Below are 26,301 nucleotides of genomic sequence, written 5' to 3'. Positions count from 1 at the left end.
AGGAGCTGAGTAAATCCAGTCTCTCATCACACAACAGCAGATTCGCGACTAGGATCAGATACAATTCAAAGATTTGGAATGTTTTCTTTGTAAATTCTTAGGGATGAAAGTTTACTTTTCTGAAAAATATGTATTTTTGTTTATTTTAATAGACAAAGATTACCACCAAATGAGGCCTTTATTGTTAATCTTTGTTTGATTATGGGGAAATACCAAATACATAAACAAAAATGGGCTAAAGGAAACCCAACTTTTTGTTATTTCAGATATATATGAAAAATTATATCGAGTTACTATTTGGGTTTAAAAATAGTAAAGCAAAACGCTTTTATGTTAATTATAAGATGATCTCATACCTGTTTTTTTTTTTCTGTATATATTTTCTTTCTTTTTACTTGTATTATTATTTTATAAATTACACTGTATATTTTATTTTCCTATTTTTTTCTAGTCTATATTTGGATAATATTTTTAAACTATATGTTGGATTATTGTAATGTTTATTATTGATATGTGACTGGCATTCAATAATAAATATTATTTATTTATTTTGAAAGCAGGTACAATTCAGATACTAACCAGATTTACTCGCTTGATTAATTACTTTTAAGGTAATGGAAACATCACAGAAAGCTTGAACATGTTCTTTGCAAAATGTAGATGTATATAAATCATTGTAGAATCCGGCACAAAAACTGGTCTTCACACAGGGAATTCCATCAGTTATTTTTAATCAGATTTTTTTATCTTTTCACCAGGGAGTCGAGCCTCATTACAGTCGTAAGAACGGCCCTTCTCACATGATCCAAGTTAGCATTACACTTTTTCCAATGGTGAAGCCCCTCGGATCTCCCAATATTAAGACCAACTCTAAACTTCCAGGCAGGTATGTTGAGGAAAGCTGGAGCGAAACCCTCCAGGACTGAGTTTGGACACCTCCGATCTAAATTAAATTGTGCTTTTAGGACAAACTGCTTCTTTTTTTTTTTTTATCTGATACAATTTACTTGTGAGGTATTTGACATGAAAACGAATGTTTCTCACTTGCAAAATTTTTTCATATGAGTGTGAAGGCTTGATGAACATTTGAAACTCTTCTCACACTGAGTACAGTGGTATGGCTTCTCTCCAGTATGAACTCGCTCATGTGATTTCAGGTGCTCAAACCGAGTGAGACTCTTGTCACAATATGAGCACTTGTAAGGTTTTTCTCCAGTGTGAGTCATTCTGTGATTTTTCAGATTGTCAGCTCTAGTAAAGCTCTTCCCACAGTCACAACACACATGATCTCTCACTTCAGTGTGTGTTTTCTGATGCAGTTTAAAATAATAAAGACTTGAAAAAATCGTTCCACAGAGAGAACACAAGTGAGGCCTCTCGTCTGAATGAACAGTTAGGTGTTTTTTTAGATGTGATGATGAAACAAATGTTTTACCACACTGATCACAGTTAAATGGCTTTTCCCCAGAGTGAACGAACAGATGATTCCTGAGACCTTTGGGACATTTGAAACTCTTCTCACACTGAGTACAGTGATACGGCTTCTCTCCAGTATGAACTCGCTCGTGTGATTTCTGAGATCCAGAGTGAGTGAAACTCTTGTCACAATATGAGCACTTGTAAGGTTTTTCTCCAGTATGAATTCTTTGGTGCTCTTTCAGTTGGCCAGCTGTAATAAAGCTCTTCCCACAGTCACAACACACATGATCTCTCACTTCATCATGTGTTTTCTGGTGCAGTTTAAAATGTTCCAGCCGTGAAAAACTCTTTCCACAGACAGAACACACATAAGGCTTCTCATCTGAATGAACTTTCAGGTGTTTGTTTAGATTTGATGATGAATTAAAATCTTTACCACACTGATCACAGTTAAATGGTTTTTCTCCAGAGTGAACACGCAGATGATGTTTAAGACCTGATCCACAAGCAAAACTCTTTCCACACTGAGTGCATGGATACGGTTTCTCACCAGTGTGAATTCTCAAGTGTTTGTTAAGGTGTCCTTTGCGACCAAAACTCTTTCCACACTGAGTGCAGGAGTGCAGCTTTTTAGTTTTGATGCTCTGCTGTTCCTCCTCTGCTTCATTCAGTTCATGTTTCTGTGGTTTCATCTCCATCCAGTCTAAAATAAAAATATTATGTTGTCAAAATAAGTTCAAGTGAACTCTGATTTAACAGAAGAAAACAACAGAGTATCAAGTATCAGATCTTTAATTAGCCAAAGTTTAGTACTGTCATTTTCTTGTTAATCCATTTAAAATGTGGATGATGACAACAACTATACAAGATAATGATCATTATCTATTGATCTATTTATCTATTGCAAAATAGAGATACAGATCATCTGTATCTCTATTTTGCAAATCTGTTGAACTGAAGCTTTGTTATCTTAATGTTTCTCAACAGTCAACAATGAAGAATCAAGAATGGACACCAACCTATTTGTTCCTCAATATCTTCATGTTTTATTCCGGATGGTTCTGGATCACTCATGTCTTCAATCTCCTCTTTAATAAACTCCATCTTTAACAGTCACACAGATTTCAGCTGCTACTCCTGGAGTTTGTCCTTCTCTTGTAGGATGATGGGAATATTCCCAGTATTTATTGGTGAATTGTTGTGTGAGGGGCTTCACTGCAGGTGTGAACTGTGATCACTGTGTGATACTGACGCCCACAGGACCAGATCTGGAAAAATCAAAGATCATTTACTGAATTTATACTGGCTTACTTTAAAAGAAAACACATGGTGCCTTTAATTTAGCTCAAATATAGAGCATTTTGAAGGTTACATATTAGTAGTGTACAAAATTTATAAAAAAGTTAATGAATTTATACTGGATTACGTTAAAGTGCCCCTATAATGCCATTTTAAAGGTTCTTCATTTTGTTTTGTAGTCTCCTGCAATAGGGTTAACAAATTCATTCTCTCATAATATATAATGCACTTCACCTCATTTCTCAAAGAGTATGAAAACAGTGCACTTTGATTTTTGCAACCTTTTTTTTCCTTACACAAACCGCTTATTTACACACTGCATGAAAGTAATATTCAAAAAAGCTAAATATGAGTACTGTACAGCAAACATATTATGCCTTTAATTAAAAGTTAAAATATATAACATTTTGATGGTTACATATTCGTAATTTCCTCTAGAGGAACGTTGCTCTTTTTTATGTAACCCAGGATAAGGATGAAACGAGGCACAGGTTATGTGCTATATTATTCAATCAATATCTAAACTAATTAGAGAACATCCATAGGAATTAAGTGAAAACACTCGCTCAGCTCTGTGCTAGTGGACACGCACTGCCATGAATGCCCATTCATGCATTTTACTTTCACTTTCAAATTAGCAGCAATTCGGTGGTAGCAACTGCTTGAATGGTGGGTTCATTATTATTCTTAATGAAAACACAACAACAAAACAGTACAAAGACAAACTCGCTTAAATAGGTGCCTTTACATTTCGCTTTGAAACCAAATCTTCAGCCATTGTCTTGTCAGTCAAGAGTGAGGCGAAATGAGGTAAAATCCTGCAGCTAAGCAGACGAATAACATTTTTAGTTATAGTTTCTGTTCTCTAACTGAACTAAATGATTTTTATTTTGTCAACAAACTTTCGTCCGAAAACTTAGGCAGCTGACTTGTTGCCTTGCTGCCCTATCTATCAGTCAATGACTTAGCAGACAACGTTTGCACACGAAGATGCTGTAGATCATTAAACTGTTACGCTGCCCCAGAAGTAGGCCTGCACGATAAATCGTTATAAAATCGCGATCTCGATTCACCCTGTTCACGCTTTAATTTTTAAATGACTTCGATTTAATGACTTTGGCCCTTTATTTTGAAAGGACATCTCTCACAAAGTTCAGGGCTTCACCCTCAGCCAATGACAAAGCGCCTTTTTGTCACGTGTTTCACTCGTCAGTTAAGGGCTTCACCCTCAGCCAATGACAAAGCACCTTTTAGTCACGTGTTTCACTCGTCGAGCGAGCGCGGTAGTTCGGAAATAAACAAAATGGATATTGATGAAAACCCAGGTCCTAGTGACGAGAATCAGCCAACCACTCCGAACTTGTTCCGAAAAAAGGCTCACATTCGGTGGTGTGGAAGTATTTTTGGATTCAAGCAAGAAGACGAGGGTCAGTCTGATGTGATTTGCAAGGCATGCTTTGCCCTTGTTGCAGCACCGCAAGGTAACACCACAAATCTTTACCAGCACCTCAAACGTCACCACAAAGTGTAATATGATGAAGCCGTACAAGGCAAGAGGTCCGAAAGTCGTCCAAAAACACAGACATCTATTACGGACACCTTGCACAATGCGACGCCATACCCACATAACTCCAGTAGGAGTAAGGAAATAACAGAAGCCATTGCTTACCATCTAGCAAAAGATATGTTTCCAATATACAACGTAGAACGTGACGGATTTCAAAAGATGATCCATACATTGGACAAACGCTACTCAATACCATCCTGCAACTATTTTTAATACGTTGCACTGCCAGCTATGTACAAGAAAGTGCGGACTGTAGTCGAGGCAGAAGTGCAGCAAGCGGATTATTTTTCAGCAACGACGGATTTATGGTCCAGCCTAACTGTCCACTTCATAGCGACTGATTTCACCATGAAGAGCAAGTGCCTACAAACTGCTTTTTTCCCCGACGACCACAAAGGTGAGATCTTGGCACAGGGACTGAAGGATGCCCTAGCATCTTGGAGTTTGGAAGAGGAGAAAATGGCATGTATAACAACAGACAATTCAACTGGAATTGGCTCTGGATCAAACATAGTGAAGGCAATCTCCATCAACAACTGGACCAGGCTCCAATGTTTTGGCCATAGGCTACATCTGGCAATTGGTGAGTTGGTATGTGTGCGTGTAACTGTGACTGTGTGTGTGTGTGTGTGTGTGTGTGTGTGTGTGTGTGTGTGTGTGTGTGTGTGACCAAGTTAGCCCTTGTACTGTAGGGCATACTACTACTACAAATAAATAAATAAATAAATAAATAAATAAAGTTATTTGTGATACTACAGACTAATAGTTTGTGTTGTACTCATTCAGATTTGTTGTATTTTTCTTCTAGAAAATGCCATGAAAGATCCACGAATTGACCGTGTCACAGGCCTTTGCAGAAAGATTGTGAGCACTTTCAGTCACAGCTGGCTACGGAGGAGAAATCTTGCCATGGTCCAGAAAGAGCTCAAACTCCCTGAGCATCAACTGAAAACAGAGTGCCCTACAAGATGGGGATCAAGGCAAGAGATGATTCAGAGGATCCTGGAACAGCTTCCAGCCATTTCACAGGTCCTCAATGATCGAAAGGTTAGACACCTTGTGCCCACATGGCAGGACATAGAAGTCCTTGAGGCAATGAAAAACATCCTAAGTCCTCTGGCTGAATTCACCGATGCCCTCTCTGGAGAACTATATGTCAGCATATCCTCTGTGAAGCCGGTTCTCCACCTTTTCAAAACCTCTGTTTTGGCTGTGCAAGAGGATGACACAGAATTCACTAAATCAATCAAGTCAAACATCCTGAAATATCTTCAAGAGAAGTACAGTGATCCCCAAACTCAGGATCTACTCGACATGGTCACAACCCTCGATCCTAGGTTCAAGATGAACTACATCAGTGAGGAGAAGAAAGCCACAGTTAGAGCGAGACTGACAGACGAGATGACTGGCATAACTCTAGCTATGGTAAGGTAATTTCCACATTTCAATACAATTGTCTAGTCCTGAACTGCTGTGATATTATATTACTTAATATGTTGATTGAGATTATTAATTCATTTTAAATCCCCAGCCAAATGCCTCCCCAGCACCCCCCATGAAGAAGGGCCGAAAGACTCTGGGAAGTTTCTTCAAAGCAGCACATGGCAATGACGACAAGTCCTCTTCTCTAGAGCAAGCAGTGTCCACAGAGCTGGAGGCATATCTTCTGACATGCAACATCGACAGTGAAGATGACCCCTTAATCTGGTGGCGGCAAAATAGCAATGTTTATCCACGGTTGTCTGTGTTGGTGAAGAAATACCTATGCATTCCAGCTACTAGCTCACCTTCTGAGCGGCTGTTGAGTACAGGGGGCAACATTGTGACATGCCACCATGCATCACTAAATCCAGAGCATGTTGATAGACTTGTGTTTCTGGCCAGGAATCTTTAAGTGCCATATTCAGGGTCACATATAGGGTTATGTGAGAGGCCTAGCCTATGTCCCAAAGAAAATATCATTTAATTTACTCTTTTGTAATGGCCAAATTAATATTCATTTTCTTTTGTCATTGACGCCTTAGTAGGGTGGCAGATTTGTGTTTTATTTATGCTCATTTATGTTATAATTTTTAGAGCCTAATTGAACGGCCAATTGAATGTTTGTTTTCTTTTTTCATTGAAGCCTTCATTTACAGTTGTGTGGAGTTGGCTCAAGAAACATGAAACTACTAAAAGGCCAGCAATTAAAGACAACGTGCTGCTATATAGGCTATACAAAATAAATTATAAATTTTTGATACTGCAACTGCACTTCAATGACCAATTGATGCTCCTCTTCTTTAGACACTGAACCCTCAGAATGTTGAATGACATTTCAATTAGCCTATTTAGAGCCATGTTCAGGCCATTTTCAGCGCAGTGCGTTAAACTTCTATTTTGGTAACCTACTTGAATGACCAGTTGGATGTGAATTGTACAAAAGGCAAGCAGTTAAAGAGTGTTTCTTCTTTATTCATTGAAGCCTCTGTGTTTACAGGCTTGTGGTGATGTGCAATGTTCTATAGGTGCCAAAACAAATATTTTTGGTACTGCCAATTTGTTTTGTTTTGTCATGGTTAATGTGTGCAATATACATTACACTTCATGAGAAAAAAAAATCGTTATATCAATTCTAAGCTAAAAAAGTATTCATATTTTTCCAAGAACCGTGCAGGCCTACTCAGAAGTCTGTCCGAAATCTGTTTTGTGAGGAACCTTCGTGAGCAGCGAGGCAACAAGTCAACCGCCTACGTTTTCAGATGCAGCCCATGTGTTTTGTAGGAGGCGTGGCTTTAGAGACACTTTAAACAAAGGCTGGGATCTTAAGGCCAATTTATACTTCTGCGTCGGGTGCGCGTAGAAGGTACGGCGTAGCATACGCATTGACGTGTACCATACGTCGTACCCTTCGCCGTACCCTGACGCGCACCTCCTCAAAAATGTAACTACGCGTCGCGGCGACGCGGACCGCAAGATCTGTGATTGGTCGGCTGGATAGCATCCTACGCATTTCCGGAATGATCTTCTGCACTCTGCACCGCCCGCCCGCCATTTTTAAATTCTGAAGATCAGTGAAGAGCCATGGAAATAGACCAAGTGACCGAGAGATTGCTTGAAGAAGTGCGGAAATACAGCCATCTGTATGACTCCTTCAGTCGCCATTGCTCGTAGAAACCTAAACTCAAAACAGCCGCGAGGAATGTAAACACAGTGGAACATTAAAACCCACCCGCGCCAACTAGCGTTTTGGCGGTGTAACTGCAGAGCAACACAGACATTCGCAGAAGTATAAATGCTCACGACGGCGTCGCCTACGTGCGTAGCCTACGACGTACACTACGGCGTACACTCGACGCAGAAGTATAAATTGGCCTTTATGCTTTCAATGCTAGCTTGCTATTGCTAGCCTCTTCAAAAATTGCCTACTCTACCTTAAATTACATGAGTCCACCTGCATTGACACAGAAGACACAATCCATATTCAACGTAATGTACTAATCAATGTCATTAATACATGTTAAAGGAGAACTCTGGTCAATTTTAACATTGAGCTCATTTTTTTGTAAATTTGGAGTGCTGTCAATACAGAGAACAACGACAAAAATCGGTGTTGCCTACACCGTGTTATCCTCTTTTTAAAATTTGCACTCTGTTGACTTAAATGGGGCATATTTTAAACCTGCTTTTACCCTCTTAACATCCTTGATGTGTCATTACAAGTGCCCAGCCAATGTGAGTGATTCCTTTAGAGTTAACACGGGTGAATCTGACTGCAGTAGATGTGAAAGATATGAAGAAAAATTATAGACCAGTTAATTCGGCCAGCGCTCATACCTGTATTTACATCCTGTTTTCGGTTGAAGTCCAAAGTAGTCGATTGTCGAGTTCACGCGCATGTTTAGTTACCTATGATCACGCGCGTGAACTCGACAATCGACTACTTTGGACTTCAACCGAAAACAGGATGTAAATACAGGTATGAGCGCTGGCCGAATTAACTTCATTTTTCTTCATATCTTTCACATCTACTGCAGTCAGATTCACCCGTGTTAACTCTAAAGGAATCACTCACATTGGCTGGGCACTTGTAATGACACATCAAGGATGTTAAGAGGGTAAAAGCAGGTTTAAAATATGCCCCATTGAAGGCAACACCGATTTTTGTTGTTGTTCTCTGTATTGACAGCACTCCAAATTTACAAAAAAATTAGCTCAATGTTAAAATTGACCGGAGTTCTCCTTTAAAACCACTCAAACTTAAAAAAAATAGGGATGCACCAAAATTTCAGCCACTGAAAATTATCGGCTGGAAATGGCATTTAGGGTTTTGTCCGAGAGAAAATAGGCCAAAATTGTAAGCCGCCCAGCCCCTCTCATCGCTCAAGTTTCACTCTCACGCAGCATTTTTATTATATTTTTGTAACTTCGCTATCATCCACCAACCTCAAATGTGGCTTATCATTTGAAAATTTTAAGTAGTAGCAAATTTACATGGCTGCTAGCTCTTAACGTTAACCCAGATAAATGTGTACTATATTTAGGCGCGTTCGTGTAAAGTTTGGAAGCTGAAGTATTAGTGTACTTAATGCACAATATAGAAGCGTCTGCGAGATCACTTGCATTACTCTACTCCGTCATTTTTGGTCATACAGATACATCATTTGAAACTGTAAAGGGTTTACGTAAAATAAAAAATAATAAAAAAACACACAGGATGCGCTTTCTAGCGTCTCGGTCTCCCTGAACAGCAGCGCGTCTCATAAATGAACTGAGATTCAGTGTATAGGCTTCTTGCCACACAGACATGAGAACAATATAGAACACTTGAAATGTCTACTTTTAAATGAACCAATTTGAATCGAAAAACAAATAAAGATCTGCATGAAAGGTGTATTTCTCTCTAAACGTGCGTAGAGATGTAGAAGTCAGCATCGTCAACTTCATCTTTGCAGCTGACACTGACTCAGAAAACACTAGTTTATATATAACAATTAACAATTAAAATATCTCATTGCTATTTTTTCTGACACATTCATAATAATTACTTTTGCTGGTGCTTTCTGCAAGATTTATCCGTACGCTTGAACAAGGAATAGGCTATACAGACCCTTTCCAAAAAATTTGAATATCATGGAAAAGTTTATTTATTTCCATAATTCCATTCAAAACGTTAAACTTCCATAGATTCTAGATTCAGGGCCCACAACTTAAAGGTCCCATGACATGAAATTTCCACTTTCTGAGGTTTTTTAACATTAATATGAGTTCCCCTAGCCTGTATATGGTCCCCAAGTTTCAAAAATTTTTAATCTGTGTAAATCGAGCTTTTGCTATCTTTCTCTGCCTTTGAGAAATTGGAAGTTCACCCGGGCTGATCTTGAATCTCCTCCGTATGACGTCATAAGGAGAAATGTTACCTCCCCTTTCTCTGCTTTGCCCGCCCAGAGAATATTTCTCACCCATGAGAAAATGAGCTAGGAAGTAGAACGCGCGCGCGCGCGATTTTAGTTTGTCCACGCGAGATATCATGGCTTTTGAGCGAGCGAAGCATAATAATTGCTCAATAATTGGATGTACAAATGAACATCGAATGGTCAATACAGAGCTGGGCTTGCTGAACGTCGGACAAGTAAGTCAACTAATTATATATAAGTGTGTTGCTTTTCTGTTTATGGTTACCTAGCTTCTTACACGTAGAATGTGGCTGTCACATTAGCTATGCAGTTACTCGCGCTAATGTAAAGGTAGACAGCATCAAGTTACACACACTGTAACGCGAGTGTTGTACATTTCTTTGTTATTTGGATAACCGTTTTCCTGTTGGTTATATGGCGCGCGCGATATCCGCATTTCAAGATCTCAGAGCTTGATGTAATTGTAATAAGATAAATCTCTCATGACAGATCTCTCATGAAAAGGCAACAGTAGGTTCGCGTTAGCTACATGATGATAACTGTAAACCATCCGAATAAAGTACCGTATCCAGACATAATATTTTAAACTAACCATTCGGAAACGTCCTGCTCGAGCCGCTGAGTTGCAACTTCTTCATCCGTTGCTTCTCCATCTGGATCAGATTCTGGGTCAAACTGAAATGCTTGAACGACTGCGTGTCTTCGTGCCATTGCAATATATCCAACATAAACAAACATGCATGGTACCGTTGCGCAAGATGGTCAAGGCCACACCCACCCTCCACCTTGCGCCGCCTTTCTCCTCCTCATCAGTATTTAAAACTACAGACACCGAAACGGCCCGTCTGAAGGAAGCTCATTCTGGGACTGGCTTGTAGTGGCTATAATTCTGCACCGAGGCTGAATTTTTGGAAAGAGATTTCAGATACAGTACTAAGGACCACTAAGGACTATATTAAAGCCTACAAAAAGTAGCATGTCGTGGGACCTTTAAACGATTTCAAGTATTTAGTTGTTTATTTGTACATAATTTGGGCTTCCAGCTCATAAAACCCACGAAAACAGGGTTTCAAAAAAATTTGAATATTACATGAAATCACACAGTAATTACACAGCAATACCATGGTCATTGAACCAGGTTTTGGTTCTTTTGGCAGTGTGGGCAGGTGCAAATCCTGCTGGAAAATGAAGGAAGCATGAAGTGCTCTGAAAATGTCCTAGTAGACGGCTGCGCTGACTCTGGATTTAATAAAGCACAGTGGACCAAAGTCCTCTTTTCTGATGAGAGCAAATTTTGCATCTCATTTGGAAACCAAGGTCCCAGAGTCTGGAGGAAGAATGGAGAGGCACACAATCCAAGATGCTTGAAGTCCAGTGTGAAGTTTCCACAGTCTGTGTTGGTTTGGGGAGCCATGTCATCGACTGGTGTTGGTCCATTGTGCTGTCCACTCAACGCAGCCGTCTACCAGGACATTTTCAGAGCACTTCATGCTTCCTTCATTTTCCAGCAGGATTTGCACCTGCCCACACTGCCAAAAGAACCAAAACCTGGTTCAATGACCATGGTATCGCTGTGTAATTACTGTGTGATTTCACTTAATATTCTAATTTTTTGAAATCCTGTTTTCGTGGGTTTTATGAGCTGGAAGCCCAAATTATGTACAAATAAACAACTCTATGGAAGTTTAACGTTTTGAATGGAATTATGGAAATAAATAAACTTTTCCATGAAATTAAAAATTTTTGGAAAGGGTCTGTATATTCCGGACCCTGCATATTTTAGTAATTAAATTAAATTAATATAAACAAGGAACTAGTCGATTAATGGCTTAAATGAATGACTACTAGACGAGTAGAAGAGTCTTTAGTTGGGGGCAGCCCTTGGTTAAATCTGATTCTGCTGCATAGAACTGCATGAAGAATAATATATTGATATATTGGGTCACACTTTAGTTTAGAATCCAATTCTCACTATTAACTATTAACTACAACTTTGGATCAAACTCCTAATTACTGCTTATTAATAGTTATTAAGGTAGTTGTTAAGTTTAGGTATTGGGTGATTAAGGAATGTAGAATATGATCATGCAGAATAAGGCATTAATATCATGTGCTTTATGAGTACTAATAAACAACCAATATCCTAATAACATGCATGCTAATAAGCAACTAGTTAATAGTGAGAATTGGAACCAAAAAGTCATTTTCGGTTTCGGTTTTCGGCCAGTGCATCCAGAATTTTCATTTCGGCGCACCTCTAGTATTAAACTTGTCCGTCACGCGTTTATTTGTGCTATTTTAAGTTTTTGTGTATAACACCACTGTTCTTCTCTCTCGTCTTTTCAAAATGTATAATAAATAAAACCCGACGAGCAGTTTGCGGTTCTCTGTCATTATTGAACAAACAATTCTGGTCTGTTTTGCAACATGATTCAATTAAAATCACAGCGCTACATACCTGTCATGCTGGAGACTTTTACCACATATGAATGCATCCAGATGCTGTTTAATAATTCCTTAAGTAGCTTTTCTCTCCGTGACTACAACAGCAACAGTTTTTGTATAGTTGTTAGCAGTTAGCACTAGCATTATCAACAAGACGCGTAGGGGCGGGGCTCTGGTGTGGGAGAGGAGCGGAGTAAATTCAGTCTCACAACAGCAGATTCGACTATTGGATCAGGTTAATCAGATATCTAAAAAATCATATGCCAATACTTTTCCAAAGTTGTTTAATATAGTAACGGTCTAAAAATAAGTGAAATACAGTGACTTTTGCTAAATTAACATCTTGTATCAGTTTTACATTTCTTCATGAAATGTTTGACAGAATCAAATTTGTTAATTAATTTGAAATATACTTTTACTTTTTAATAGTAAGAAAAAAAAAGGAATATATATATATATTTCAATTGAGATTTTCAAATACATTTTGACTAATTAAAATTAAATTATAAACGTTTCTAATTACTTCTGTGTATGTTTCCTAGTATTAAAATAGTCAAAACCTTTTTAGAGATATCTTGTATCGTTTTCATTAAGAAACACACGAAGAAGGGAATGTCAGTTAGATTGTTTTTGTTTTTTTTATTGATGCAAAAAATACAGTTGACAGATTTATAAAACAAATTGTAACTACAATAGACCCATTGGCAACAGAATACAGAGAGAAAAAAAAATTGCTAACAAGGGAAAAAAGATAAATAAGAGGGATTTCTTCAATTAATTATTAATTTCTTAATTGCTTCATTAATTTATTTTAAGGTAATGGAAGCATCACAAAAAGCTTGATCAGTAATACTTGATTTATAACAGGTAGTGATAAAAAAAATAAAAATAAAAACTTAAAAAAAAACATAAGCATGTTGTTTGCAAAATTAAGATATATATAAATCGTTATAGAATTTAGCAGAAAAATTGCCAGTGAGTTTCTGGTCTTCACACAGAGAATTCCATCAATCATAAGCTTTTCAGTCTGATTTTCAAGCTTTTCACCAAATTCACTAAATTAACGTACGGTAGATCAGGGTCCAATCCTGCTTCTGGAGGATCAGTGTCCTGTAGAGTTCAGTTAAACACTCCTGAACCAGCTTATCAAGGTCTTACTGGGCCTACTGGAAACAAACCCTGTATCCAAGATCAAATACTTCTCTACTATATAGTATGTGAAAAACAGTACGCCAACAGATTAGCGTGTCGAATTCATAGCATTCATAGCAAAAAAAGAGCAATGCCTGCTAACGCTAGTACGCAGGGATATTGGATCCGACAAGAACGACAAAAAAACGTTTGAACGTTTTTACTGTGTCACAATTGCTTTGTTACAGATTGTTTGATATGTACGGATTATGTTTACATGTCTAACCACCAGTGACCAGCAATTTCTGATATGTAATGTCAGATGTTTTGGTCTCAAAATCATTTATTGTCAGTAAATGAAACCAGTGACTAAAACGGTCAACTTCACATTGTTTCTCTTAGTAGGATTAAAATAATCTCTTATGTAAACTGTCATTAAATTATATAACGCTCACTTTACAATTCTTGGAAATGCCAATCAAACAGTGCGAGTGTTCTGGACTCCCACTAGAATCAACAAATCTCTTATTTACATTGTGTTTGCACTGTTAGTTATGACGAAAGCATTCGTTAGTGTGCAGAAATTCGAGTTACAATGACGAGATCACTGCATTCATGTGATCTACAGTTCTCATCTCCTTTCATGCAAATCTAAATATGACAATATAGATCTAAACATTATGTTATAATAAAAATGTGATAAAAGTTTTCGATAGAGTCCACATGTAATACTTAGCTATTTCATACACAAAGATGTTAGCCAATCACAGCAGTGGGCGTTTACACTGAAGTCTCACAGCCAATCACAGCAGTGGGCGTTTACACTGAAGTCTCACAGCCAATCACAGCAGAGGGCGTTTACACTGAAGTCTCACAGAAAAATCACAGCAGTGGGCGTTTACACTGAAGTCTCACAGCCAATCACAGCAGTGGGCGTTTACACTGAAGTCTCACAGCCAATCACAGCAGTGGGCGTTTACACTGAAGTCTCACAGCCAATCACAGCAGTGGGCGTTTACACTGAAGTCTCACAGAAAAATCACAGCAGTGGGCGTTTACACTGAAGTCTCACAGCCAATCACAGCAGTGGGCGTTTACACTGAAGTCTCACAGCCAATCACAGCAGTGGGCGTTTACACTGAAGTCTCACAGCCAATCACAGCAGTGGGCGTTTACACTGAAGTCTCACAGCCAATCACAGCAGTGGGCGTTTATACTGAAGTCTCACAGCCAATCACAGCAGTGGGCGTTTATACTGAAGTCTCACAGCCAATCACAGCAGTGGGCGTTTACACTGAAGTCTCACAGCCAATCACAGCAGTGGGCGTTTATACTGAAGTCTCACAGCCAATCACAGCAGTGGGCGTTTACACTTAAGTCTCACAGCCAATCACAGCAGTGGGCGTTTACACTGAAGTCTCACACAGACACGCCCCCACAGCAGTGGGCGTTTACACTGAAGTCTCACAGCCAATCACAGCAGTGGGCGTTTACACTGAAGTCTCACACAGACACGCCCCTTCAAACATAGCATTCAAATCAGAGGACTAAAAATCAGGGTTAGGAAAAAATGTCTTTTATTTCTAAATTACGAAAATTTTTGATGTAAAAATCATACTAACATTATAAGTGCACCACAGGAAACCGAAAGTGTACCATTTTCGGTTTCGTTTTTTGGGCAAGAGCACCCAGAATTTTTATTTCGGTGCATCCCTAGTAACTGTGAATTTCAATCACGGATGTCACTGCCATTGTATGATTGGCTGGAGTGTCTCACATGATCCAAGTTAGCTGTTACGCTTTTTCCAATGGTGAAGCCACAGACCTTCGTATCTCCCAATAATAAGACCATCTCTACAAGAAACGTCCAGGCATGTGTGTTGAGGAAAGTTGGAGATTGGACACCCCTAATCTAAATGATATTGTGCTTTTAGGACAAACTCCAAATTTACTTGAATGTATTTGACATGAAAAAAATTGTTGCTCACTTACAACATTTTTTCATATGAGTGTGAAGGCTTGATGAACTTTTAAAAAACTTCTCACACTGAGTGCACTGGTACGGGTTCTCTCCAGTATGGAGTCGCTCGTGTGATTTAACGCTTTCAGAACGAGCAAAACTCTTGTCACAATATGAGCACTTGTAAGGTTTTTCTCCAGTATGAATTCTTTTGTGCCGTTTCAGATCGACATTTCTTGTAAAGCTCTTCCCACAGTCACAACACACATGATCTCTCACTTCATCATGTGTTTTCTGATGCCCTTTAAAACTCTTAAGCCATAAAAAACTCTTTCCACAGAAGGAACACACGTAAGGCTTCTCGTCTGAATGAACTTTCAGGTGTTGTTTTAGACGTGATGATGTAATAAAATCTTTACCGCACTGATCACAGTTAAATGGTTTTTCTCCAGAGTGAACGAACAGATGATGTTTGAGACCTTTGGGACATATGAAACTCTCTCCACACTGAGTGCAGTGATACGGCTTCTCTCCAGTATGAAGTCGCTCATGTAATTTCAGGTTTTCAGAACGAGCGAAACTCTTGTCACAATATGAGCACTTGTAAGGTCTTTCTCCAGTATGAGTTCTTTGGTGATTTTTCAGTTGGTCAGTTCTAGTAAAGCTCTTCCCACAGTCACAACACACATGATCTCTCACTTCATCATGTGTTTTCTGGTGCGTTTTACAATGATCCAGCCTTGAAAAACTCTTTCCACAGACAGAACACACATAAGGCTTCTCATCTGAATGGACTTTCAGGTGTTGTTTTAAATTTGGTGATGAATGAAAATCTTTACCACACTGATCACACTTGAATGTTTTTTCTCCAGAGTGAATGCGTAGATGTTTACTGAGATCTGATGCACAAGCAAAACTCTTTCCACACTGAGTGCATGGATACGGTTTCTCTCCAGTGTGAATTCTCATGTGTTTTTTAAGGTCTCCTTTGCGACCAAAACTCTTTCCACACTGAGTGCAGGTTTGCTGCTTATTGGCTTTTGTTCTTTGTGTTTTGATGCTCTGCTGTTCCTCCTCTGCCTCATTCAGTTCATGTTTTTGCGGTTTCATCTCCATCCAGTCTAAAATAAAAATATGATGTGGTTAAAATAAGTTCAAGTGAACTCTGATTTACCAGAAGAAAGCAACAGAGCAGCAACATCAAGTATCAGATCTTTGATTTGCCAAAGGTTAGTTCTGTCTTTTTCTTTTTAATCAGTTTAAAATGTGGATGACAAAAGCTATACAAGATTATGATAATTTAGATGCATTTTATGTCTCATTTATTAGGGATGCACCGATACCAGTATCGGTATCGGCCCGATATTGAGCTCATGCACTCGTACTCGTAAAAATGCTCCGATACCAACAACCGATAACAGGCAGCATATGTACAGTGTTTGTGTCCAGACAAAGAAACACAGACAACAGAGAGTATAAAGGGGATAAAAAAGAAGGCTGTCTATGAAGTAAATGTATCTTATTAGTGGAATAATAAACGAAATATAGTAATGCCTATATAGCTGTGGTGCGCAAGCTGATAAGAGGAAAACGCGCAGCGGCACCGACGCGCGAGCTGGTCGAGCGCATCACTTTTCACAGACGTCAGTGGAAAGTTTGTGATTCAGTTGAATGTCAATGGCAAAGAAAGTCAAACGAGGCATGATGCAGGTTATGAACGTTAACTGACACGAGAGAGAGAGAGAGAGAGAGAGAGAGAGAGAGCTCTAGATTGATGATCGTTCACTCAGCACGTGTTATTTGGATTAAAACTAAATCGTATATGTAAGTAAAACAAGAACTGTTACCTGATTTATGTATAACGAATGCTTCCCTACATTATTACAGGACGTGTGCAGGTCAAGAAGTTCCATGAACTAAACATTGAAAGCGCGCGCCCCGAAAACCAGCGTCTCAAGCTAGGTTTATACTCGACACGTCCGTACGAGCGCGAAGCAGTGTTGCCAGATTGGGACGGTGATTTCCAGCCCAAAAGCTCACCAAAACCCGCCCACTACAAGAAAAAATAACGCCCAAAATTTTACTGCCAAAATAATGTGATATAATTTCATTACCATGTCATTCAAGGTTGATAAGCACAATTTGTATCAACTTAAAACAAAATAAGGATGATAAAATAAAATAATAAATAAATAAATTTCCAGGAAAAATGTCCAGGTGGACACTCTCAAAACGGCTATCAAGAAATGAACCGATGACTTTAACCCTCGGAAGTAGCTTACACATTGCAGAACATAACGCAGAATTTAGCAGTCAAAACGGATTCATCGTTGATTCAAACCTTTTTCAGCAGCTGTCAGGGTCGAGTAGAGTGCAGTCTGGATGGTGTAAAAGTGGCAGATGTCTGGTTAGGCTAGTGTGCACATGAGCATGGACAGGAGTCGTCCCATATTTGATTTCAATTCAAGTCATTCAACTGTGCTCTCCTCTCAGAGTTATAGTCACCATCGAGTCATCTCCCACCACGTGTACGTTTTTAGAGTTGCTCACTATCTCACTCTTTACTGTAGATACAGCTTACTGTATAGTAGGCTATATCACTTTGGCATTAGCGATCACTTTGAATATACAGCTACAACTTATCATGCTCAATCGCATCTGCCTGCGGATTGCTGATTGGCTTTAAAAATAAAGCTGACTCTGCATGGGCGTGTGTGTACAGTAATGTCATGATGACAAATTTTATGGACTACATGCACACTTTAGTTTAGTTAATTTTTTTAAACGATTCGATTTTAAAATGTAGATGTTTGAAAACCGCCGAACTGACCCCAAACCAGCCCAAATTTTGTCCACCCCCCCAAACCCTTTTTACCCGCACAATCAAATTCAAAACCGCCCAATCTGGCAACACTGGCGCGAAGGTGCGCGCGGCAAAAATGACATCATTGCGGTGTGTGTTTTGGGGGCGGAAACCAAGGAGGGCACTGACCCTCTTATGATTGGTCACTTTCATCGTAATCACACCCACAGGGACATCCTTGTACCTTGATTGACAGCTCTCATTACAGGAAGCACGGAGTCAAAGTATCTGACGGAGTTCAGTCATTCAGTTAACACTGCACAGTGGACGGAATGGCGGCGACACCTGAAGATGTAGGCGTAATTGATATTGATATATGATGGGGGCTGTGTGTTTGACAATCTAGCAATTTAATCTGAAATTTGTTTGGAACATGTAAGTAGCTGACATAAGCTAATCAACCTTAAAGGAACACTCCGACTTTTTGGGACTTTAGCTTATTCACAGTATCCCCCAGAGTTAGATAAGTCCATACATACCTTTTTCATTTCTGTGCGTTCTGTAAGTGTTATTTGACGCACCCACCGCTAGCCTAGCTTAGCACAAAGACTGGATGTAAATGGATAAGGTAGCATACTAATCCCAATAAGTGACAAAATAATGCAAACATTTTCCTATTTATGTGTTGTGATCTGTATAGTCACAGCGTGTACAAATAACAAGGCTATATGAGACAGAGACCATTTTTAATCGTATAAATACTGGGAACTATATTCTCACTAGGCGTAGGAGCACAGCTACTTGGTCATCTCGCGCGCGAGCAAGATTCCACTGTACAAGCAGAGTTAACCTATGAGAGTATGCCAGGCGCTCGCTTGCAGCTACCTGTACACCTCTCGGTTGTTGAATTTGTGCGCGAGTACTTTTATCATGCCAGCTGAAGGTTCATTTTTGCGCGTGTGAAATAACATAATGTGCTCGTGAGCATGTCTTACACGCTCATAACTTTTGACATAAAAATAACGCCATAGTATAAACAAGGCTTCATACTGCGCGCGAATACTGAATTTAAGTCTGTCAGCTGTCACGTTATACGCTTGTTTACGAATTCACACAAAATTATGTAAATACGTCTGCCTTGGCGAGTAGCCTAGTAAACAAAGTCGGTTATATCTCGTGAATGTAGTCAGGATCTACACGGGTCCAGCTTTTGAAATAATAGACGGGTCCGGGTCGGTTCGGTGTAGCACATTACGGGTCTCTTCGGGTTCGGGCACGAATTTTTCAATCCTCAGCACTGAGCCCTGCTGGAGCTGCTCTAAATATGTGCTGTACTATTAAATGAAAGGTAAAATATGATAGAGCAATAGAATGAAGAGTGAAAGTAACAGAAGCTCATACAATGCATTTTAGCAGGCTTAATTAAGCATGAAAATAACTGAAGGAAATAAATATTTGATGAACAAATTAAGCCAACTAATATGATTTACATTCTTTTGGGTTCTCTACCAATAAATAAAAAAAATTACAAATGCAGTGAAAATACAGGTATCGGTTACGGTATCGTCTCGACGAGCACCAAAAATGAAAGTATCGGTATCGGACTCGTTCTGGAAAAAGTGGTATCGGTGCATCCCTTTCATTTATCTGTTGAACTGAATAATCTGAAACCAAATCTGTTGAACTGAAGCTTTGATACCGTACTGTTTCTCAACAGTCAACAATGAAGAATCAAGAATGGACACCAACCTATTTGTTCCTCAGTATCTTCATGTTTTATTCTGGATGGTTCTGGATCACTCATGTCTTCAATCTCCTCTTTAATAAACTCCATCTTTAACAGTCACACAGATTCCAGCTGCTACTCCTGGAGTTTGTCCTTCTCTTGTAGGATGATGGGAATATTCCCAGTTGTGGGAGGGGCTTCACTGCAGGTGTGAACTGTGATCACTGTATGATACTGACGCCCACAGGACCAGATCTGGAAAAATCAAAAACAAGTTACTGAATTTATACTCACTGGATTACTTTAAAGTGCCACTATTATAACTTTTATTTTCTCACACTATACATTGAACATCACCTCATTTCTCAAAGAGTCTGAAAAACTGTTTGTTCAATGGATTCTGCCTCTTTAAGCCCCTCCTTTTTACGAGCCTGCTTCATTTCCGATTGGTCAGATGGTCCAGTTGGTTCTAATTGGTCTACAATGTGCGCATCAGAAACGAAACGGCCATTCCTGGAATTGCTGACGACTCATTTTAGCAGTTCAGAATTGATTCCTCCTTTTTCCTTTTAGGAGACAATCCCTTTATTTTGTTGTATAATATCAATGAAATGTAATTACCCTTTCTCCTCGTTTATTGTAGACACCTTTTTGTTACAAATATTTAGCCAATGTATTGAATATAGCCTAATGCATTGCTTAAAATTTTCTTATTGATTTTGTTTCTAAGAAATGCCTTATACAGTATTGGCAGAGATGTACAGTATTTATTAGCAGAGAAGTGTGATTATGTGTGTGCGCTCAAGGACACAAAAGACTCTGGTTCTACTACTAGAACCTTAATAGGAAATCAGCCATCTTGGTTGAGTTTACTTTGAGCTCAAGGACATGAAAAGGCGGACAGCTTGCACCTGGGATTGCCTTGAGAAGGATCTAGGAAGTTTTGGGAAAGTTACAACTTACATCAATCAAGAAAATTAAAACATAACTTCAGGCGGCAAACAACAAGAGTATAAAAGACTGATGAGTTGATTGCCTCTTTGGATACTGATACTTCATTAAACCCTAGACGCCTAGAAGCCCAGAGCTGAGGACAAAAAGACCAGAGCTGACTACACCTTTGACCGAAAGTTTGATTATTGTGTTTTATACTTTAATGATGAAGTTTCATTTGACTTTACATTTTTGTTTATTATAAAAAGAAAAAGTAATTGATTACAAAAACTGCCAACAGAGTCTTTGATTCATAGTGTTTTAAGACTTTGAATAAGAACAAAACACAAGAAGTCTTGTATTCAAAGTGCTTATAATTTAGGCCAGACTCGACTTACTTTACATATCCTGAGAATAATAAATAATAAGGTTAAAGGTGTTAAGATCAAAGTACACACCGCAAAATAATTTGTTATGCACTTTGATTTTTACACCCCTTTTTTACTTTCACAAACGGCTATATTACACACTGCATGAAAGATAATATTCGAGAAAGCATAATGGGGCACTGTACAGCAAATGCCTTTCACCCTCTGGGGTCTGAGGTGTCTTCTGGGCCCTTGAGGAGTCTTGACATGCCCTGACATTTGTGCTTATTTCTATTACGTATAATATTTTCATGGCTAAAGTCTGATTACACTGTTTTCAGCACAAACGGCTTCGGTGATATGTTAGCAGCATGTATGGAAAAGTTTACAGTTTTGAGAATATTACATTTACTTAAAGTTTTTAAAGATTTTAAGTCACTGAAATAAGGCCATAAAACCCCCATACTGAATATTTGTTCACAGACTTTTGAAAACTGGATCATGTACCCTAGAATTTTTGCTTCAAAACGATGTGAAAATCATCCTGCCCACTCATTCATATAAAACAATACATTGATTTACAGTTTGTAAGACATGTTTTGCATAAGGTGGCAGTGTGTTGATGTGTTTCACACCTGGGAAGACAAAGAGCCCTCTCCTGATGGCCGTATCAGCTGCATGGGACTAGAAGGAAGAATGCGAGATTTTAAAAAATGGCAATAACATTGTATTTTATTTACAACACAACATGATCCAAATATACATAACGAAGGAAGAGAAGAGAAATTTGAGAAATCTAATTGGGATTTTTCTGGTTAACATTGCGATTTAAAATTCACAAAGATATAAAGAAGGTTTGTTGTGCCGACTTGTAGGTCTGCATGAAATAACAATAATAACAATCATGTTACTTTACAGAAAACTTTAAACTGTAAATCTTTAGAAAGAAACACTTCAGTACACTCCACAAAAGAAAAATATATGGTTTATCATATGAGTATGGTCTTTCTTTCTTTCTCTTTCTTTCTTTTTCTTTCCCTTTCTTACTTTCTTTCTATCTTCAAACCTTTTCTATCTATCTAATCTTTCTTTCTAACTAATCTTTCTTTCTTCCTTTCTTTCTAAGTAATCTTTCTTTCTTTCTAACTAATCTTTCTTTCTTTCTCTTTCTTTCAAACCTTTCTTTCTTTCTAACCTATCTATCCATCTATCTTTCTAACTATTCTTTCTTTCTTTCTTTCTAACTAATCTTTCTTTTTTTCTTTTTATCTTTCTAACTAATCTTTCTTTCTACCTATTCTTTCTTTCTTTATGGTCAACATGGTAGTACTGTAAGGAAAGTATGTTTCCCATACATTAGCCTAACTTATTTGCAGCGGTTTGCCCCATTATCAACATTGACCGCCACAGATAGATTTCAGCATTTTCCAGTCATTAACTAGACTGTGGCTGCCGGAAATATATAAAATAAAAAGCTCTTTAATGTCATGCTTTGCGCCATTGCTGTCAATGAACTAGAATCAAAAGCGTGATATGGCTTTGTGCCCTTATCCAATCTCAAAAGACTGCAATTTACGCAAATAAGTAGTCTGTTTTGCACTGCCTTTCAAAGCAAAGAGCGCTCTTTGCTCACATGATCAGCTCGTGTCCAGTGTTTTCAACATCTCAAGTTGTAAAGATCATATTTACAGGTTGAACGCACATGAACGGCACCACAATGTTGTAAAATACGAGTGGGAAGCTCAGGTTTTTTATTAAGCCCCGGGGGCTTGTCAGTGAGAAACATATGGAAGCTTGTTTCCGCCACAGAATAAAACAAAGATAATTGCGACTTTTTATCTCGCAATTCTGACTTTTCTAACACGCAATTGCGACTTTATTTCACGCAATTCTGACTTTATATCTCGCAATTCTGACTTTATAACATGCAATTGCGACTTTATTTCACGCAATTCTGACTTTATATCTCGCAATTCTGAGAAATAAAGTCAGAATTGTGAGATGTAAACTCGCAATTGTGAGATAAAAAGTCGCGATTATCTTTTAAAATGTTTTATTCTGTGGCGGAAACAAGCTTCCATAGAAACATGGTGAAAACCCACATTACTTATTTAGCAGCATATTGTCAGACTTTTCTATTTACAGCTAAGTAAGCTAATTGCCTACACAATATATTTTAGCATTATAATATGTAACGATAAAGTATGCAGTGGCTTCATAAATTAATTTTAAAACATAAAAAAGCAAAACACACCTGATGCACATTCCTTGATCTTCAGTTTCTAGAAGTAGAACCTTGCTGTATTTTTGTGTAATTATTTAAGAGAAAGTACCACCGCCATCTCACTCCAACGAAAGTGGCTTGAACGCACCTGCCATCGTAAACACGACTTCCCACCTCGGAAATACGAACTTCCCAGCACGGCTTGAACGCACCAAAAGTAACAATTCTTCAAAAAATTGGGAAATCATTTCAAACAGTTCTGATATTAGAAAACAACTAGAGCCCGACCGATATCGGCCGATATTAGGCATTTTCCAAACTATAGGTATCGGCATTTATAATGGCCGATAATAAATGAATATTTATTTTGAATAATAGCCTATTTTATTTATTTTATTTGCTGAAAACGACAACTGGTCTATGTAACTCTTTTCTGAACTCTTCCTAAGTGAAAACATTAGTATTGTATTGTTTAAAAAATGTATATAAACTTATTTTCTTTCCATTATTCGAGGTCTGACAACACTGTACATCTTTTTGTTATTTTGACCAGTTTTCGTTTTCTGCAAATAAATGCTCTAAATGGCAATGTTTTTATTTGGAATTTGGGAGAAATGTTCTCAGTAGTTTATAGAATAAAAACAAATGTTTAACTGGATACTTTACCTTGATTCTTAAGTAGTATTCTTGTCCGTAACGCGTTTATTTTTTACTACTTCACGTTTTTGGTGTATAATTCCATTGTTCTTCACTCTCGTCTTTTTAATATGCGCATTAATAAAATAAGAATATATGTTTATGGGTCTCTGTCGTTATTGGACAAACACTCCTGTGGCCCGTTTTGCAACATGATTCAATTAAAATCACAGCGCTACATACCTGTCATGCTGGAGACTTTTACCACATATGAATGCATCCAGATGTTGTTTAATAATTCCTTAAGTAGCTTTTCTCTCCGTGACTACAAAAGCAGTAGACTACAGTTGTTAGCAGTTAGCACTAGCATTGTCAACAAGACGCGTAGGGGCGGGGCTCTGGTGTGGGAGAGGAGCGGAGTAAATTCAGTCTCTCATCACACAACAGCAGATTCGACTAGGAGCAAGTGATTCTGATATCTGAAAATATCGTTGTGACTAGTCGACATTGATTAAGAAATGTCTCTAATTTATTCTGTGAATGTTTCGTAAAATAGTATTAAGACTAGTAAAAAATTATTTAGAGATATGGTTTTCATTTAGAAACACTTTTCATTCAATTCTTCAGGTATGTTGGACTTGTGCTGCAAAGAATTGAAGGGAATGCAAGTTAGATTTTTTTTATTTTATTATTGATGCAAAAATAAAGGGTTTACATATTTATAAAACAAAAATGTAATAACAGTGCACCCATTGCCAACAGAATACAGAGGGGGGAAAAACTAAAAAGGGCTAATAAAGGAAAAAATGTAAAGAAGAAAAGAATAAGAAAAGGGAAACCATGAGGGTAAGAAATTAATTTAGAGTATTTGAGATGTTATTTAAAAAACAAAACAAAATGGTTTATTGTTAATTTGCAAAGAAAATACATTTATAACAAAGCTTTTAGTTTCTTTAGCGGAGTCAGATTCATAGTGTCCTAAGATAATGTATTTTATTACATCTTGTAGGATATTAACATTGATAAATATGCCAAATATTCTTCCAAAGTTGTTCAATATAGTTACAGTCTAAAAATAAAGGAAAGACATTTTCTGTGAATTTTGCAAAATGAACATCTTATGTCAATATCAATTTTACATTTCTCCATGAAATGTTTGACAAAATGTAATTCATTTGAAAGATAATTTTACTTTATTCGTCAGAATTTTTTGTTCTTTTTACAATTTAGATTTTCAGATAAATGATTCCAGAAAAAACGTACAGAAGACATCCAAATAAAATTTTCAAGGAGGCTTACCTTATAATTTCTATCTCTTTTTTTGTTGTTGTTTTTTTTTGTTTGATCAATGATAAAAATGTAAAACCCTATTAATCTTTATGCCAATACTAGAGATATTAATTTCCATTCATAGTTTAATAAGACCAATTTGGGTCCGTATTCACAAAACATTTTATCTTTCCACTAATGGCGCTTTTCCACTAGTACCAGTACCAGCTCGCCTCGACTCGGCTCTGTTTGGTTTTCCACTGTGTAAAAGTTGTACCTGTACCTGCTTCCAGGTACTTTTCTTCGTACCACCTCCGGCGAGGTTCTGAGCGAGCTGAGGCGATACTAAAATGTGACCTGAAAACACGGCAGACTGCTGATTGGTCAGAGAGAATCGTCACTATTCACTGCGTCATCATTGCACGCGTCAGACGGAGTATCCTGAATAGGCGGATCTTTTGTGACGTCATTGTTTATGTTTGTCGCGTTGCATCATGGGAATCGTGTGGCAGGAAACACCGCTAGATACCTCTAGATACCTGTAATTTGATTGTTTTGCACGTTTGGAGGAGGATTTAGAGAAGAGGATGGTTCACTCTTGCTGTGTGGTCGAGTACGGCTCGTTGGGGGCCTGATAAAAAGTTTTTTCGAATTCCCTCCGAAAAGGATCGCGAAAAACGAAAGAAATGGTTGCGTGCAATTAGGCGATTGAACCTGGACGCTCCGAAGAAAGCCTGGATTCCTGCAGCTAACGTTACTGATCGAGTTTGTGAGGCTCATTTTGTTCATGGTAGGCCTAAGTCTTAGTGACTATGTATTTATAGAAGATTGAATAAAAAAATAAATAAAACTGAGTCAAATCAACCGAGTCATATGTTTTCGCGTTCTGATTCAGGTGTCCCAAACCGCGATCCACAGCACCCAGACTATGTTCCTCACATCAAAATGGGCTATTCTGGATCGCAAAACTTAAAAGCAAAAGAAAAGGCTGTTCTAACCTCTGCTTTTAGCACGATCACTGCTTTCTGTTTGGCAGAAAAGATCGGCCCAACTTTTCGAAAAAACTAAATAATCATAGGCCTCCAGACTTTTGAAAGCCTTTAATCTTTCATGAGTGAAGGGTCC

The 26,301-nt window shown here is 38.2% G+C and overlaps 2 protein-coding genes across 5 annotated transcripts in view; both read right to left on the bottom strand.

The window, feature by feature from the left end:
- The window catches only part of LOC309506314 (uncharacterized protein), a 101,609-nt gene that overhangs the window by 41,667 nt on the left and 33,641 nt on the right, over positions 1-26,301 (bottom strand). For 2 of the 3 annotated variants that reach the window (XM_082180135.1, XM_082180132.1), the window contains exon 2: positions 2,439-2,687. In XM_082180135.1, coding sequence (XP_082036261.1) covers positions 2,439-2,523 — 85 coding nt within the window. In that variant the 5' untranslated portion in view covers positions 2,524-2,687. Of the gene's footprint in view, positions 1-2,438; positions 2,688-12,139; positions 12,289-26,301 lie in introns of those variants that run through there. The other variant, XM_082180134.1, reaches the window with a different exon arrangement.
- Positions 715-24,672, bottom strand: LOC309506324 (uncharacterized protein). Of its 2 annotated transcripts, none has more exons than XM_082180154.1 (4): positions 24,151-24,672; positions 21,683-21,731; positions 19,770-20,001; positions 715-2,122 (listed from the first exon to the last, which is right to left on the bottom strand). In XM_082180154.1, exons 3-4 carry the CDS (start codon positions 19,852-19,854, stop codon positions 1,041-1,043), a joined length of 1,167 nt encoding a protein of 388 aa, XP_082036280.1. In that variant the 5' UTR covers positions 19,855-20,001; positions 21,683-21,731; positions 24,151-24,672; the 3' UTR covers positions 715-1,040. The 2 variants fall into 2 exon arrangements, with proteins under 2 accessions (XP_082036280.1, XP_082036279.1); XM_082180153.1 differs by lacking the exon at positions 715-2,122 and adding an exon at positions 13,010-16,338 and having other exon boundaries at positions 24,151-24,670.

This window comes from Leuciscus leuciscus, assembly GCF_965113295.1.
Source record: "Leuciscus leuciscus genome assembly, chromosome: 9".
In the NCBI taxonomy this organism is placed as follows: domain Eukaryota; kingdom Metazoa; phylum Chordata; class Actinopteri; order Cypriniformes; family Leuciscidae; genus Leuciscus; species Leuciscus leuciscus.
The sequence above is the reverse complement of the archived record's forward strand: the minus strand, read 5'-3'. Positions and strand labels throughout refer to the sequence as shown.